Source organism: Engraulis encrasicolus, chromosome 3, assembly GCF_034702125.1.
Source record: "Engraulis encrasicolus isolate BLACKSEA-1 chromosome 3, IST_EnEncr_1.0, whole genome shotgun sequence".
Taxonomy (NCBI): domain Eukaryota; kingdom Metazoa; phylum Chordata; class Actinopteri; order Clupeiformes; family Engraulidae; genus Engraulis; species Engraulis encrasicolus.
Genome location: NC_085859.1, coordinates 50,299,980 through 50,314,932, shown reverse-complemented (window position 1 = coordinate 50,314,932; position 14,953 = coordinate 50,299,980). Strand labels below are relative to the sequence as shown.

Genomic DNA, 14,953 nt, shown 5'->3' with positions numbered 1-14,953 from the left:
GAGGTCACATAACAAAGTGACAGAAAAATAGTTTTTTCCCCCTCAAATTTGCTTGTTTTCATAAAAATGGAAAAATATGGACACAGTGGGATATAGTGAATCTGTAAGACTTAAGAGTGCAGGCTGCAAAAGGCAGTGGACATCATAAATACACTGGACTGATGACGTACTGCAAAGAACCGTAACATTTGCAGAATTAATTCAAACCTTAGGGAGTAGTAACAACTATAACGCGTGTTAAATTTAACTCACTAAGTGCTGAGTTAACACTGCAAAATGAACCCATTTTAACCTGATGCTGCTTTTACGCTGTTTGACCTTTGGCACCTGGAGCAACATATACGCTGCATTCAGGCTTTAATTCAGATTTAGATTTTTTAAAATAAAAATGTTGGTATGTTAGAGCTGAATGATGACATTCTAATGCAAGATGAGCTTCCTAGCTTTTCAATGCAACTGATTTCATGTTCATGTTTTTATGTGCTTCGGAGGCTAAGATATTTAGTTTTTAATAGGCAGAGAGCACCTTTTCCCAAAAAGGGCTTAGGCATTCAGCGGGTGTTTTTTGCAGTTACCTTGGGCTAAAATGGGTTAACTGTGTGGTTTTGGCAATTCTAATGAAAAAACTTTACGGACTGTCAGTCAATAGAGAGCCACCCCAAAAAAATGGGACCCAAAAAAAACAAAACAAAACAAGAAAAAAGCAAACAAAAAACAAAACAGTAGCACCAGACACACGCTCACACACAGCTCTTCAAGTACCAAACAGAGAGAGGGACATAGATTGGAGGCAATTGAGATGTTCCATGGAGACTGTGAAAGCAAGTGTGTGCGCGTGTGTTTCAGTTTACAGAGGCATTGACCTGACCTCGCTCTTGGTGTGTGTGTGTTGTGTTGTGTTGTGTTGAGGTGTGGTAAGTGTGTGTGTGAGTGTGTGTGCGGCGTGTGTTGTATTATTTGTAGCATTGTGTGTGTGTGTGTGTGTGTGTGTGTGTGTGTGTGTGTGTGTGTGTGTGTGTGTGTGTGTGTGTGTGTGTGTGTGTGTGTGTGTGTGTGTGCGTGCGCACGCGTGTGTGTATGTCCAGTTGCTCCAGTCCATTCCGGAGCAGTCCAGATCGGTCAACTCTGGACAGGAGGCGGGTAAGGTTTGTTGGGGGTGGTATCCAAGGTAATGGTTGTCATGGCGGGCGGGCGGTAGAGAGCAAAGGGCCATGGCCCCACAGGTGTCGCGTGACGTGTCGAGTGACACACGCAGTGAGTGGCGAGTCTGTACTGTCACGCCATGTGACTGGACCAGGGCGGTGGAGCGGCCTGCAGGTGAGGTGTCACGTCACGCCGCGCAGGTGAGGCAGCACTGCTTCTGTACCGAGCGCAGGCCACAGCGGCCCAGCAGCTTCAACTTTGCACAGAAACGACTCGACATGCTGTTCTTCCTGCACGGAGGACCTGGGGATAGAAATAATACTAATGAACTCATAAATCTATTGATAGATGAAACGACTCAGCATGCTGTTCTTCCCGCACGGAGGACCTGGGGATAGAGATAATAATAATTACAGTAACTCATAAATCTATTGATAGATGAAACGACTCAGCATGCTGTTCTTCCCGCACGGACAACCTGGGGATGTACAGAGAAAATAATATTAATTCATAATTAATTCATAAATCTGACTCTATATATATATATACAGTGCCCTCCATAATTATTGGCACCCCTGGTTGAGATGTGTTTTTTAGCTTCCAATTATTTTATTTTTTTTCTAAATAATATGGGACCTTAATGGAAAAAAAGAGAAAAATCCAACCTTCAATACAAGTGCATTTATTCAGTGGGGAAAAAATTCCACATAAAGAAATAATTATTTGACATCAAATAATGTGTGTCACAATTATTAGCACCCCTGGTGTTAATATTTTGTACAATCCCCTTTTGCCAACAAAACAGCACCTAATCTTCTCCTATAATGTTTCACAAGATGGGAAAAGACAGAAAGAGGGATCTTCAGCCATTCCTCTTTGCAGAATCTCTCTAAATCATCCAGAGACCTGGGTCCTCTCCTCTGTACTCTCCTCTTCAGCTCACCCCACAGGTTCTCAATGGGGTTGAGGTCAGGGGACTGAGATGGCCATGGGAGGAGCTTGATTTTGTGTCTGTTGAACCATTTCTGTGTAGATGTGGCCATATGTTTAGGGTCATTGTCTTGCTGAAAGACCCAGTGACGACCCAGCTTCAGCTTTCGGGCAGAGGGCAACAGATTTTGATTTAAAATGTCCTGGTATTTCAAAGCATTCATGATGCCATGCACCCTAACAAGGTTCCCAGGGCCTTTGGAAGCGAAACAGCCCCACAGCATCACTGACCCACCCCCATACTTCACAGTGGGTATGAGGTGCTTTTCAGCATGCGCATCTTTCGTGGTACGCCAGACCCACTTAGAGTGTTTGTTGCCAAAATGCTCAATCTTGGTCTCATCTGACCAAAGCACACGGTCCCAGTTGAAGCCCCAATACCGCTTGGCGAACTCCAGACGCTTGCGTTTATGATTGTGAGTGAGGAAAGGTTTTCTCCGTGCATGCCTCCCAAACAGCTTGTTGGCGTGTAGACAGCGCCTGATGGTTGATTTGGAGACTTTGTGACCCCAGGATGCTACCATGTGTTGTAATTCTGTAACAGTGAGCTTTGGAGATCTTTTGATTTCTCTTACCATCCTCCTCACTGTGCGTGGTGGCAAAATAAACTTGGGTCCTCGTCCAGGCTTGTTTACCACTGTTCCAGTTGTTTTGAACTTCTTAATTATTCCTCTCACAGTGGATATGGGCAGCTGCAGTTGAGTGGCAATCTTCTTGTAGCCTCTGCCTGACCTGTGAAGGTCGACGCACATCTGCCTCACTTGTATGCTGTGTTCCTTTGTCTTTCCCATGTTTAAGAGTGGATAAGAGAAATGGCCTTGGTGTCACGTCATATTTATACCCCAGGGAAACAGGAAGTGATGAATTACTAATTAAATGTTCCTACATACTCTGGTAAACTTTGTAAACTACTGTAGAAATGACAGAAATGCTTCAATTATATTTATTTCCTGGGAATTGTTAAGGGTGCCAATAATTGTGGAACAGGTGATTTAATGAAAAATAATTATTTTTCAGTCAGGGATTTTTTTATTTTCTTACAATTCATTTGAGTTGAAGGCTACATTTTCCTACAATTTTCAGTGTGACAGTATTCTTCTGCAATAAACACTGAATTTATTTTAAGGCTTTTAACACATCTCAACCAGGGGTGCCAATAATTATGGAGGGCACTGTATATATATATATATATATGAGCGTGTGGGGATGAAGAAAGACACAGAGTGAAGGGCAAAGAGACAGGTAGATGCTGCAGATGTACATGGACAGATGGACAGGTAGACAAACAGGCAGACAGACAGACATACAGTTACGTGGAAGACAGACTGACGTACATACACAAATGGGTGGGCAGACAGAGAGACAGACTGACAGACAGGCACAGGTGGATAAACAGACAGACAGACAGAGATAAATGGTCAGACAGACAGACAGGCAGACAGATACACACATGTGGGGGGGGCAGACAAACAGACAGACAGACAGACAATTTGGATGGTGGGACTGACAGACAGATAGATGTACAGAAGAAGACACATACAGGTAAATATGTAAACGGTGCAACAGAGAAAACATTTGTTTAAGGACTTTTTGTGTCCTTATTAATGATGGGACAGCCCAGAGTATGTCAGGAAGAGAGGAAGAGAGAGAGCTGGGGCAGGGCTGGAAAATGACCCAGGCCGGATTCGAACCAGGGTAGCCATGGGGGGCCTCAGCACACAGCACCACAGTTGACCCGGAGTGCGATGGCTCAACGAGACGCTGTATCATTACACCGGCCACCCGGGTTTGATTCCGGCCTGAGGTCCTTTGGCGATCCTTCCCCTCTTTCTCCCTCTCTCCCACTCATTTCCTGTCACATTCTCCCACTGTCCTATCCTGATTATAGGCATAAAAAGCCAAAAAACTTATCTTGAACAAAAACCAGACTGACCCACAACCCAGAGGCACCTATGACAATACCCCACAAATTCAACCAACACCCTCAGCAACACCCAAAGAAAGAACAGCAACTCACCCGTCTTGAGTTGGCATTCCTGAGGATTGCACTCCTGTGCGGTGCTGGGCCGACTGACGGCCCCACACAGACTGTTCTTCTCCTCCTCGCCATTCTCGTCATTCACACAGCGGATACTGCGGCTACGCACACCACCGCCACAGCTCCGTGAACACTGGGGAACACACAGCATAGTACAGAATTCAAATAGAATAGAATAGAATAGAATAGAATAGAATAGAATAGAATAGAATGCATGCCACAGAACATGATAGAGAGAGAGAGAGAGACAGAGATGACCACATCTCACCTCTCACCTCTGTCCAGTTGTCTGTACGCCTGTGTGTGTGTGTGTGTGTGTGTGTGTGTGTGTGTGTGTGTGTGTGTGTGTGTGTGTGTGTGTGTGTGTGTGTGTGTGTGTGTGTGTGTACGTGTGTGTGTACGTGTGTGTGTGAGAGAGAGAGACACACACAGAGAGAGCAATAGAAGACAGAGAGAGAAAGAGAGAGAGAAAGAGAGAGAGAGAGAGAGAGAGAGAGAGAGAGAGAGAGAGAGAGAGAGAGAGAGAGCATTGCTCACCTCTGCCCAGTCATCGGTGGTCCAATGTGTGCAGGGCTGCTGGTTGCAGGGCTCTGTAAAGATGGGCCTCTGGCTCTCGTCACAGCGGTGGTACTCCGAACAGTACACCAGGCGCTCCCGCACACCCCCGCCACACGACTTCGAACACTTTGAGTGGTGAAAACACATATATTCTAGTAAAAAAACATTCTTGTAGTTCCACAGTGATCAAGCATTGTGTAGAAAACATATTACACAACCCCACCACATGACTTCAAACACTGAAGGGAAAACACATTATACAATACTTACTGCAAAGTATATTAAACAAAACATTCCTATACAGCTTTTCATGTTGAAAACATACAGTATAAGCTCTACTGTAGTAAACTGGACTTCAAGCTCCTCAAAATCCTTAAATAGATACTTATACTTCAATCATTTCAGAGAAAGCCTGTCCTCATTCCACTTTGAGAAAAAATGAAAAGTGATGTGTCTCTTTGAAACTGAAATGGAACATTCCCAATGAGTCCCCACTCACAAATCATAATGGCCTCTGCTTCCTGTGTGGTTCTGGTACCACATGAGCTTGCTACCACACTAGCTACCACAGTGCGACTGATCTTCTGACAACCACTCCTCATAAATTCAGTACTGAGCAATAAATTCTAATCAAAAGAGTGACGTTCTTAGCAACAGTGGGTTTTTTTTTCAAGAGTATGTAGTAGATGTTTGAGGTTCAACCGAAAAGGCCTCTTCAGATTTGGCTTGAATGTACCAAAGGTCAAAACTGAAGAAGGTTCTTGAATGAAAGGAGAAATGGCCTCAAGCTCCAGAGATGTCCAGTTGCTTCCAACTCATCTATTGAATAATGTAACCTTGATCAATGAGAATGTTCACACACAATAAATCCTGCAGCATTGAACACTTTCACCTACCCAGGTCATTGGAGCCAATTTTGGTCCCCTAGGTAGGGGAAATTCTTTCTCTGCACTTTATCCCATCTGGACTAGTGAATCACATTGAAGTACACACACTGGTCTGTAGCAGTGGTCTGCCTGCTGAGCGGCGCCCGGGGAGCAATGTGGAGGTTAGGTGCCTTGCTCAAGGGCACTTCAGCTGTGGTCCGGTCGGGCATTGAACCGGGAACCCTTGGGTTGCTAACCTAGTGCTCTAACCACTGAGCCACGGCTGCCCACAGGTCATGTCAGTGAAATGAGTTCACTGGATTGAATTTCTTTGGCTTATGGTGCTGTAAGGCTGGGATCAGACGCTTGTCAACATATGATGGTCGGTATGTCTGACAAACATGATCCACCAAAAACAAAACCTTTTTTCAAACTTTTTCACGGATGCCTTGAATTTCAAACAACATAGTGGAGTCGAACTTTTGTGTAGTTGCAAGTGACATCAACCAATGTAAACTGAATGCAACAACAACAAAGATGGACACAAGTGGCAAGTGCGTTAAATCTCTGAAGAAGCAGAATCGTAAATCGTTGAACAAGCATAAACTTGCAGTTTTCTCACCTTCCCCCAGAGGGAGCTCTTCCACTGCAGGCAGGGCTGTATGGGGCTGCATGGCAGGCTGCTGGGCGGCTTGTGGAGCAGGGCCTGGCAGAGGAAGGGCCTGAGGGGACGCTTGCTCTGCGTGTCCATGCACTGCACATCCCTATGCCTCTGGGCCTCACTACAGCCCACTGGGCACTGAGGAGGAGAGGAGAGGAGAGGAGAGGAGAGGAGAGGAGGAGAGGAGAGGAGAGGAGAGGAGAGCAGAGGAGATGAGAGGAGAGGAGAGGAGAGGAGAGGAGAGGAGAGGAGAGGAGAGGAGAGGAGAGGAGAGGAAGAGGAAAGAGGAGAGGAGAGGAGAGGAGAGGAGAGGAAGAGGCGTGGGAGAGGAGATGAGAGGAGAAGAGAGGAGAGGAGAGGAGAGGAGGGGAGAGGAGAGGAGAGGGGAAGAGAGGGGAAGAGAGGTGAGGAGGAGAGAGGAGAAGAGAGGAGGGGTGAGGAGAAGTGAGAGGAGACAAGAGGAGAGGAGAGGAGAAGAGAGGAGGAGAGGAAGAGGAGAGGAGAGAAGAGGAGTGGGAGAGGAGAGGGGAGGAGAGGAGAAGAGAATAGAGAAGAGGAAGAGGAGAGGAGAGGAGAGGAGAGGAGGAGGAGTGGTAGAGGAGAGAGGAGAGGAGAGGAGAGGAGAGGAGAGGAGAGGAGATGAGAGGAGGGGAAAATGAGGGGGAGAGAAGAGAAGAGAAGAGAAGAGAAGAGAAGAGAAGAGAAGAGAAGAGAAGAGAAGAGAAGAGAAGAGAAGAGAGGCAATTAGCGTGGGATGACATTAGCTGACATATAAAGACAGAATAAAAACAGCACCTAAATAGTAAATGTTGAAATATTACTCTCAAGGGGGTGCAGTGGCGCAGAGGGCTAAGCCCCCACATTTGGGCTTGCATGCCTATGGGGACCCATTTGGAATCCAGGGTCATTTCCCAGCCTTGCACTATCTCTTTCTCCTGCTCGTTTCTTGTCTCCTCTTACACTGTCCTGCCAAACTAAAAGGTCCAAAAAGCCCCCCAAAAAGACCAATCTCAGATCCTCACACTCAGTATACGTATGTTTTGGTTATTGAAGGCAGACACCTTTAAAACAGACCCACCTGCTCTTGGTCCCCTGAATATAACTTAATTGCACTGCAAATGTCTTTTCTAAGATGCCATTACAAAATATGTCATATTTCATGTGAAGCTGAATAACAACAAAATGACATCGGGCGCCGAATAAACTGGCCCTCGAGACATAGGCTCCGCATCCCTGATCTAGGAGATCATCAGGCTTTACTGCCCGTGCTCACCGCTACAGTAGGAACACTGTGGGATGAATTCTGCATGAGAGTGGCACATGTGTCGCCCAAACACATTGGGAGAGTGTAAACAAGTACAGTAAGAGAAGCCGCCTCTCTCTCTCCGCTCCGCAGCTAGACACGTTAGTGCCGGGGTTCACATGGTACAAACAGTGATGGATTACGATACCAGAGATTCTTTAAGTATATCTCTACTCTCTCTGACGATACCATGGGCCCCCTGGGCCAGGCAACAAGAAAGGCCACTTTCTCATTGGAATGCTCCAAATGCCTTGGTTATACCCGTCCAATTCAGCCAGGTGATTTGCTGACTGGATGATCCCCTGGTTGAATTGGATAGGTAGAAGTCATTCGGAATATGTAACTAATGATTGAAACTAATTTGTAACTAATTAATCCATTTTGTCCGTGACTGAATGCTTCAGCTGCTCTCTCGTCTTGCTGTGTGAAACACTCTCTCTCCTCTGTTAAATTCCACAGATCGCCATGTGCATATGAATTTAAGTATCTTTCATATTGTGCATATTTATTTCTCCACCTAATTTTCAATAATTTTGAAGGTTTTATTTGTTTCTAAAATAGTTTGTGGAAGTGTGATTGTGCATATGAGAAGTGTACTACTACTGCACAACAATTCCCCACTCTGGGACAAATACAGCTACTATTACTACTACTACCATACCTTGCTCCAGTTGCCCGTCTTCCAGCCTGTGCAGGGCCGGAGGTTACACCTGCGTGCTGGCTCCGGCTTCTTGATGCCCGCACAGTCAGTCTCCTGAGCAGAGCTGCACACCACCGGCCTCCACTCTGCCCCCAGACCACACGTGGTGGAGCACTGGACACAAGCACATAACACACACACGCACACACACACACACACGCACGCACATAAACACACACACACACACACACACACACACACACACACACACACACACACACACACACACACACACACACACACACACGCACACACACACATTATATGACAATATGAACATCATCGACCTCCAGAAATAGCCACAGAGCATCAAATGCATATACCGTATAGAATGCACACTATAGAAATGCACATACAGTATCTTGCCAACACATTTGCCAGTGGAGTGTTGCTAAGACTGCTTAGTCAGACAAGTGCAGAGACGTTCAATGCTCAGGTTTGTCTGAGCACAACACTGCCATCTTGTAGTTAAACACATCATTGCACGTTGAGTCTGAGAGAAGGAAGGGAACCTGGACAAGCAAGACAGCACATTCAGATCATTCTTACAAAGGGCTAGAGCAGGGGAGTAACAACGCATTATAACAACGCATTATGTAAAAATAACACAGCATTATGTAATAATGTAATAATTATTACATAATGCAGTGATAATTCGTAATAATTTATGCATTTTGTAATACATTTCATGAACGCTTTTTGTAACACTAATTTTCCCATCTTGTAATAAATTATTACATAAAGTGGAATCTATTACAAATGTGGCAGCTTATTTTTTTCATGATGGATATGTAAGAAGGGGGGTGGGGGGGTATTATGACCTTGTCAGGCTGTATGGGATGGGGGTTTTATCTATTTCCCCTGGAGTCCTGTGTGCAATTGTTCTGCCACTGTAAAGAATTACGCATCTCATTTCATAACTTAACCATAATCAATTCATTTACATCAAGCAACAGTTCTTTTTTGGTAACTACATTTCAGTGAATCAAAGATTACGGCCATGTGTTTACATTTCATGTTCAGGCATCACTGTCTAAATAACCATTTTGTCATTATTATGCCAAAACAATTTGGTGTTATGCACCTTGCAGTTAAGTTATGAATAAGGTGTTTTGGTGCCCCCCTCAAAAACAAGATATCCTATCTGAAAGGGTTACCTCCATAAACAAATAAATTCAATTGAAATATGTATATGTATAGCTAAACACCCACATTAGGCATATTTGAATTGATATGGGATTCAAACCTGCAACATTCTAATACAAACATTAACAGAACGATTTTATTGCCAGAGATATGCCACTTTAAATCTTTCTTTCTACTCTCCTTACTTCTGACCACCACAGACATGCCAGTTCAACTATGCCTGTTATGGAGTGACCATCACTACAGTTGTGGGTGTGTTTTGACTGTCATGCCAACAACTGTAGATATTTGGTGTAGCGATCAGACCAAATATGTACTATCCCAGACGGTCTGGGTTCGAGACCCTGGGATTGGTGACCCTGGTGCAAGGGACTCCAGTGATGACTGAAGCACAGATGATGGGGCACATTGGATGGGAGAAGCATGATGAGCAGTTGTGTGAAGGAGACCTTGAGTGTGTGAAATGGGGAAGTTAGTGTGATGGAGTGTTGTGACTGTCATGCCAACGAGCCTGCCTCGTCAAACCCACAGTTCACTACCCCAGAAAGTCCAGGTTTGAGTCCCGGCTGGGCAACTCTACTCCCCTTCACTACAGTGCAGTTCAAGACTCTTTCAGTGTGCCCAGTTCTGCTCACCAGACATGTGCCATTTCAAGTCTGTCGTTCAATGTGCCCAGTTCTTCTTTACTGGAGATATGCCAGTTCAAGTCTCTCATTCTATCAGTTTCCCCAGTTCTGCCCTCCAGAGACATGCCATGTTAAGTCTCTCTCTCAGTGTTCCCATTGCTGCCCACCAGTCCAAGTCTCTCTCTTAGTTTGCCCATTTCTGCCCACTGGAGAGGTCTCAGTTCAAGTCCCTTTCAGTGCTCCCATTTCTGCCCACTGGAGATATGCCAATTCAAGTCTCTCTCTATGTGCCCATGTCTACCCACCAGAGTCACACCAGTTCAAGACTCTTTCTGTGCAGCATGCCTACATTTGCCAGATTAAGTCATTCTTTCTCTCAGTGTGCCCAGTTCTCCACACCAATCCCAGTCTCTGTCAGTTTGTCCATTTCTGCCCACCAGGGATATCCCAGCTCAAGCTGCTCTCTCTGTGTGCCCAGTTCTGCCCATCAATTCAAGTCTCTCTCAATTTGCCCATTTCTGGTCACCAGAGTCACACCAGTTCTACCCACTTCAAGCCTCTCTTGGTATGCCCAGTTCTGCCCACCAATCTAAGTCTCTCTTGCAGTTTCCCCATTTCTGCCCACTGGAGATATCTCAGCTCTCTACTGGTGTGTTCAGTCCACGTCTCTTTCAGAGCGCCCAGTTCAAGTCTTTCTCAGTGTGCCCATTTCTGCCCACCAGTCCAAGTCCCACTGGAGATATGCCAGGTCAGATATGGCTCTCTTCCCATTTCTGCCCACTGGTGATATGCCAATCCAAGTCTCATTCATGGAACCCTCATTCTGGTCACTATGGTGCCAGTTTGTCTCTCAGCTCTGCCCACCTGAGACGTGCCAGTTCTGTGTCTTACATATGCCATTTGAAGTCTCTCTGTGTGCCCAGGTCGGCCATCTGGAGATATGCCATTTAAGCCTCTCTCTCTCAGTGCACCCAGTTCTGCCCACCGAACACATGGATGCCTGACTTACACCCTTGTATTCTGTTACCAGTGTTTCCCACCAGAGATATGCCAGTCATGCCCACCTGGGATACGAACCTCTGACTTATACCATCGTAGTCAATTGTGTATACCACTACACCACAAGGCTCCCGACGGCTTGAAACTGAATGTTTTCACTCTTGGGGCAGGACACAAGAGTTTTAATTAATGATTTAAAGAGGTTTGACAATGATTTAATCAATGGCTAACAAATGCTTAAAAATGAGTCATTGTTATTAAGTGTTACCAAATTGGGATCTTGACTTAAACAGAACAGTGGTAACTTGGTAAATATCTTACTTTATATGTCAAGCTTACAGCTGAGTTCATCATAGAGTAGTGGTTAAATGGCTGGGCTTGAAACACAAAGGTTGCAGGTTCAATTCCAAATTTGAAGTTGACTTTCATTCATGCTTCTTGGAACATGGGATGGAAACGTACATTGATATACATTTAGAAGAGCTGGGAAAGTAACACAAATTCTTTGAACTATGTAAATTGGAACTCTATAGGCCGTGTGTATGTCAGCAGCTTGAGATTGGGCAATCGTGGACTAGCAGTTAAGCAGTTGGCCTTTACGCATGATGATTGCAAGTTCGATTCCCAACAGAGGAGCAAATTAAAATATTTTCTTACATATAACTATTAATGTTATGGTATGATCTCAGATAATACTTATTAATAAGTATTATTAAAAATGATTAATAATAATTAACAATGCAAGCACACATTGGAAGCTCCCATTGACATTCTAATACAGCTCTGCACACAACAAAATCAGCTTTAAACATCAACACTATCAGAGGGATGCCAAACTATGAACATTGCAGAATAGTGTGAGGCTGTGAAGAATACCATGAGTGCAATACCATGCTCTGGGTACCTAAGTCATGGAGAATGAGTATGTGAATGAGTCAGGCTCTTTGGTGTAGTGGTTAGCACTCCAGTTTTAAATGCCAGAACATTCAGGTTCGAGTCCTGGTAGGGAACCTCTACTTCCCTTTGCAACACAAAAAATGGCTCGTAAGACATGAACAACAATAACAGTTAAACTAATATGGCGGTCATGGGTAAGTGGTTAGGGTGTCAGAGTTGTATCCCAAAGGTTGCTGGTTTGACTACTGATCCACCAGGTTGGTGGGGGGGGGTAATTAACCAGTGCTCTTCCCCCATCCTCCTCCATGTCTGAGGTACCCTGAGCATGGTACTGTCCCATCTGTATGGGAGATGTTTTAAATAAAGTGGTGCACCACCTACCTCGCTCCAGTTGCCCACCTCCCACAGTGCGTCCATCTTGACGGCCACCCTGGCGTTGAGGTTGCCATAGGAACTGGTGGTGGTCATTATGGGACCGGCAGGTCTGAGTTTCTGCTTGCTGGACGGGGAGCTCTTACTCTTGAGGGTCTTCTGAGGGGCCACCGTGCTCTTCTGGTACCGCAGCACCTTCACAGCGTGTCAGACAGACAGCAGGTGGTTAGGAAAAGCTAGGTTAGACACACGCACACATTTGCACGCACACAAGCACACACACACACACACACACGCACACACACACGCACACAAGCACACACACACACACACACACACACACACGCACACAAGCATACACACACAAGCACACACACACAAGACACGCACACATACACACACACACGAACGCGGGCGTGCACACAAACACACACACACACACAAAAACACACCCTGCTCGTCATGACATCGATGTTCTCATCGCAAAGTTAGGTACACAGTACACAGTACACAGTACACAGACGTGCACTCACGCACACGCGCACGCACACAAACACATACGAATGCATACACGTACATTGTATGGCAATATGAACACTGCCCTGCAATCAGCTCTCAGACACAGACACAATGGTATAGGCACACACACACACACACACACACACACACACACACACACACACACACACACACACACACACACACACACACACACACACACACACACACACACACACACACACCTTCACAGTGTGCGGGGCAGGGGTAGTTCTGGCTGGTGGCATGGTCGCTGCCTTTGGCTGCGGTGGTCTGGGAGTGGTTTTACGCAGCAGTGTCGGTGGCACAGCTCTCGGCTTAGGCGTCCACTTGCGAACCAGCTTGACGTACGGGGTGGTGGTTTTGGTTCTGCCCGTGGTCGTGGTCGTGGTAGTGGATTTGGTGGTGCTGCGTGGCGTCCAGTAGACCCTGCGAGGAGTGGTGGTGCGCACGGGTACTCTGGTCGTGAACGCTGCCCTGACTGTGCGCGGCTCAGTGGTTGTCCTGGTAGGGGCCAGCGTCGTCGTGGTGGATGTCGTGGTAAGCTCCACATCATCGTCCTCATCCTCCGTGACCGTGTCGTCTCTGGAATCGGAATCGTCCACGATGTAGTCGTACCCCGGGGTGTATTTGGATCCTGGAGTAGTCGTCTCTGGCTGGGGATCGAGAGCACTTCCTTCCTCCTCTGTCTCCTTCGTCTTCTTCTTCTTCGTCTTCCCCCACTCCTCCTCCTCCTCCTCCTCTTCTTCCTCTCTGCCTCTTCCAGATCCTTTGGTCTTCCTGCCAGCAGTCGGGACGTCTGGAGACACGCTGACTTTCCCCCCCACTACTATCAAGTCATCATAGTCATCTGCGTGCAAGATGTCCACGTGTGTGGTGGTAGGGTGCTGTGATGTGCTGCTGGCTACTGTTGTGGGGTCTGCAGTGGTGGTGATGATGGTGGTGGGCGATTTCTTTGGTGCCGGCGTGGTGCTGATGTTTTGGCGCGGTCCCGGGCCACCTTTTGGATTGCAATGAGATTAGATTAAGTTTTATACATACCCGAAAGTAGATTTGATGTGCTGTGAAGTGATCTCTACGCGCATAACATTTAGGACCCACAAACATTTCACTTCGAACATTAGATAGACTGTACTAAAAGTAGTGCATCCTATTGAATGACATGGTCCCACATTAATTGACAAGAATAAAAGATGATATAGTAAGTGGATTGATAAATAAATATATAAACATGTAAATATATAAGGCAATGAAATACATTAAAACAATAAAATATGATAAAATACAATAAGATATACTATTGCAGCCTTTAGATTATTGTTTACGTGTAGAGGCTGTATTATTGTCCTATATTATTACTATAAAGGAACAGTCCACCCTTTTTGATTTTCACATATTTGCAGTATTTACAAGCATTATTCATGTATGTGCATACAATTTTCTTCTCAGTGTTTTGTTAAATGTATTGGTAATAGCATAGCTAAGCTAGCATTAGCATAGCTTAGCATACTTAATGGAAGTAAATGGGAGCATTAGCAGTTTTGCACTTTGGTAGTTTATGAGGACATTTGATGATGTTTTGTTTGCTCCCATAGACTTAAATTGCTACACTTAATTTGGCTATACTGTTAAACTAGGCAATGCAAACACATAGAAGAAAAATCCTATGTACGCTCATATTTAACCGGGACTTCACTACATATAAGCAATTTCTTAAAATGAGGTGGAGTGCTTGTACCTTTGGGTGGGATGCGACGGTACATGGGCCTGGAGCGGCGGTGGCCGTCAGGGCAGCTGATGAGGGCGCAGAGGGACTTGGAGCGCGGCTTGGTGGACAAGTCACAGCGCTCCTTGTTCTCCGCGATGCAGGTGACCTCCCGCGAGCGCACGCTGCCACCACAGGTGACCGGACACTGAGAGAAGAAATAGAGTAATGTAGAGTAGAGTAGAGTAGAGTAGAGTAGAGTAGAGTAGAGTAGAGTAGAGTAGAGTAGAGTAGAGTAGAGTAGAGTAGGCCAAACTTTATTGATCCCCGGGGGGAAATTCATATGTCAAGTAGCTTACACAAATACACATAATGACCACATGGACATTTCAAGACACATATAACACAAGTG

At 45.6% G+C, this 14,953-nt stretch overlaps 1 protein-coding gene across 1 annotated transcript in view; it reads right to left on the bottom strand.

The window, feature by feature from the left end:
- Positions 1-1,067: 1,067 nt before the first annotated feature.
- Positions 1,068-14,953, bottom strand: part of adamts12 (ADAM metallopeptidase with thrombospondin type 1 motif, 12) — a 54,279-nt gene continuing 40,393 nt past the window's right edge. Inside the window, exons 19-27 of the mRNA XM_063194212.1 lie at positions 14,575-14,749; positions 13,589-13,836; positions 13,043-13,537; positions 12,309-12,494; positions 8,221-8,373; positions 6,218-6,394; positions 4,709-4,855; positions 4,151-4,304; positions 1,068-1,446 (exon numbers count right to left, since the gene is read on the bottom strand). Coding sequence (XP_063050282.1) covers positions 1,331-1,446; positions 4,151-4,304; positions 4,709-4,855; positions 6,218-6,394; positions 8,221-8,373; positions 12,309-12,494; positions 13,043-13,537; positions 13,589-13,836; positions 14,575-14,749 — 1,851 coding nt within the window. The 3' untranslated portion in view covers positions 1,068-1,330. The remainder of the gene's footprint in view (positions 1,447-4,150; positions 4,305-4,708; positions 4,856-6,217; positions 6,395-8,220; positions 8,374-12,308; positions 12,495-13,042; positions 13,538-13,588; positions 13,837-14,574; positions 14,750-14,953) is intronic.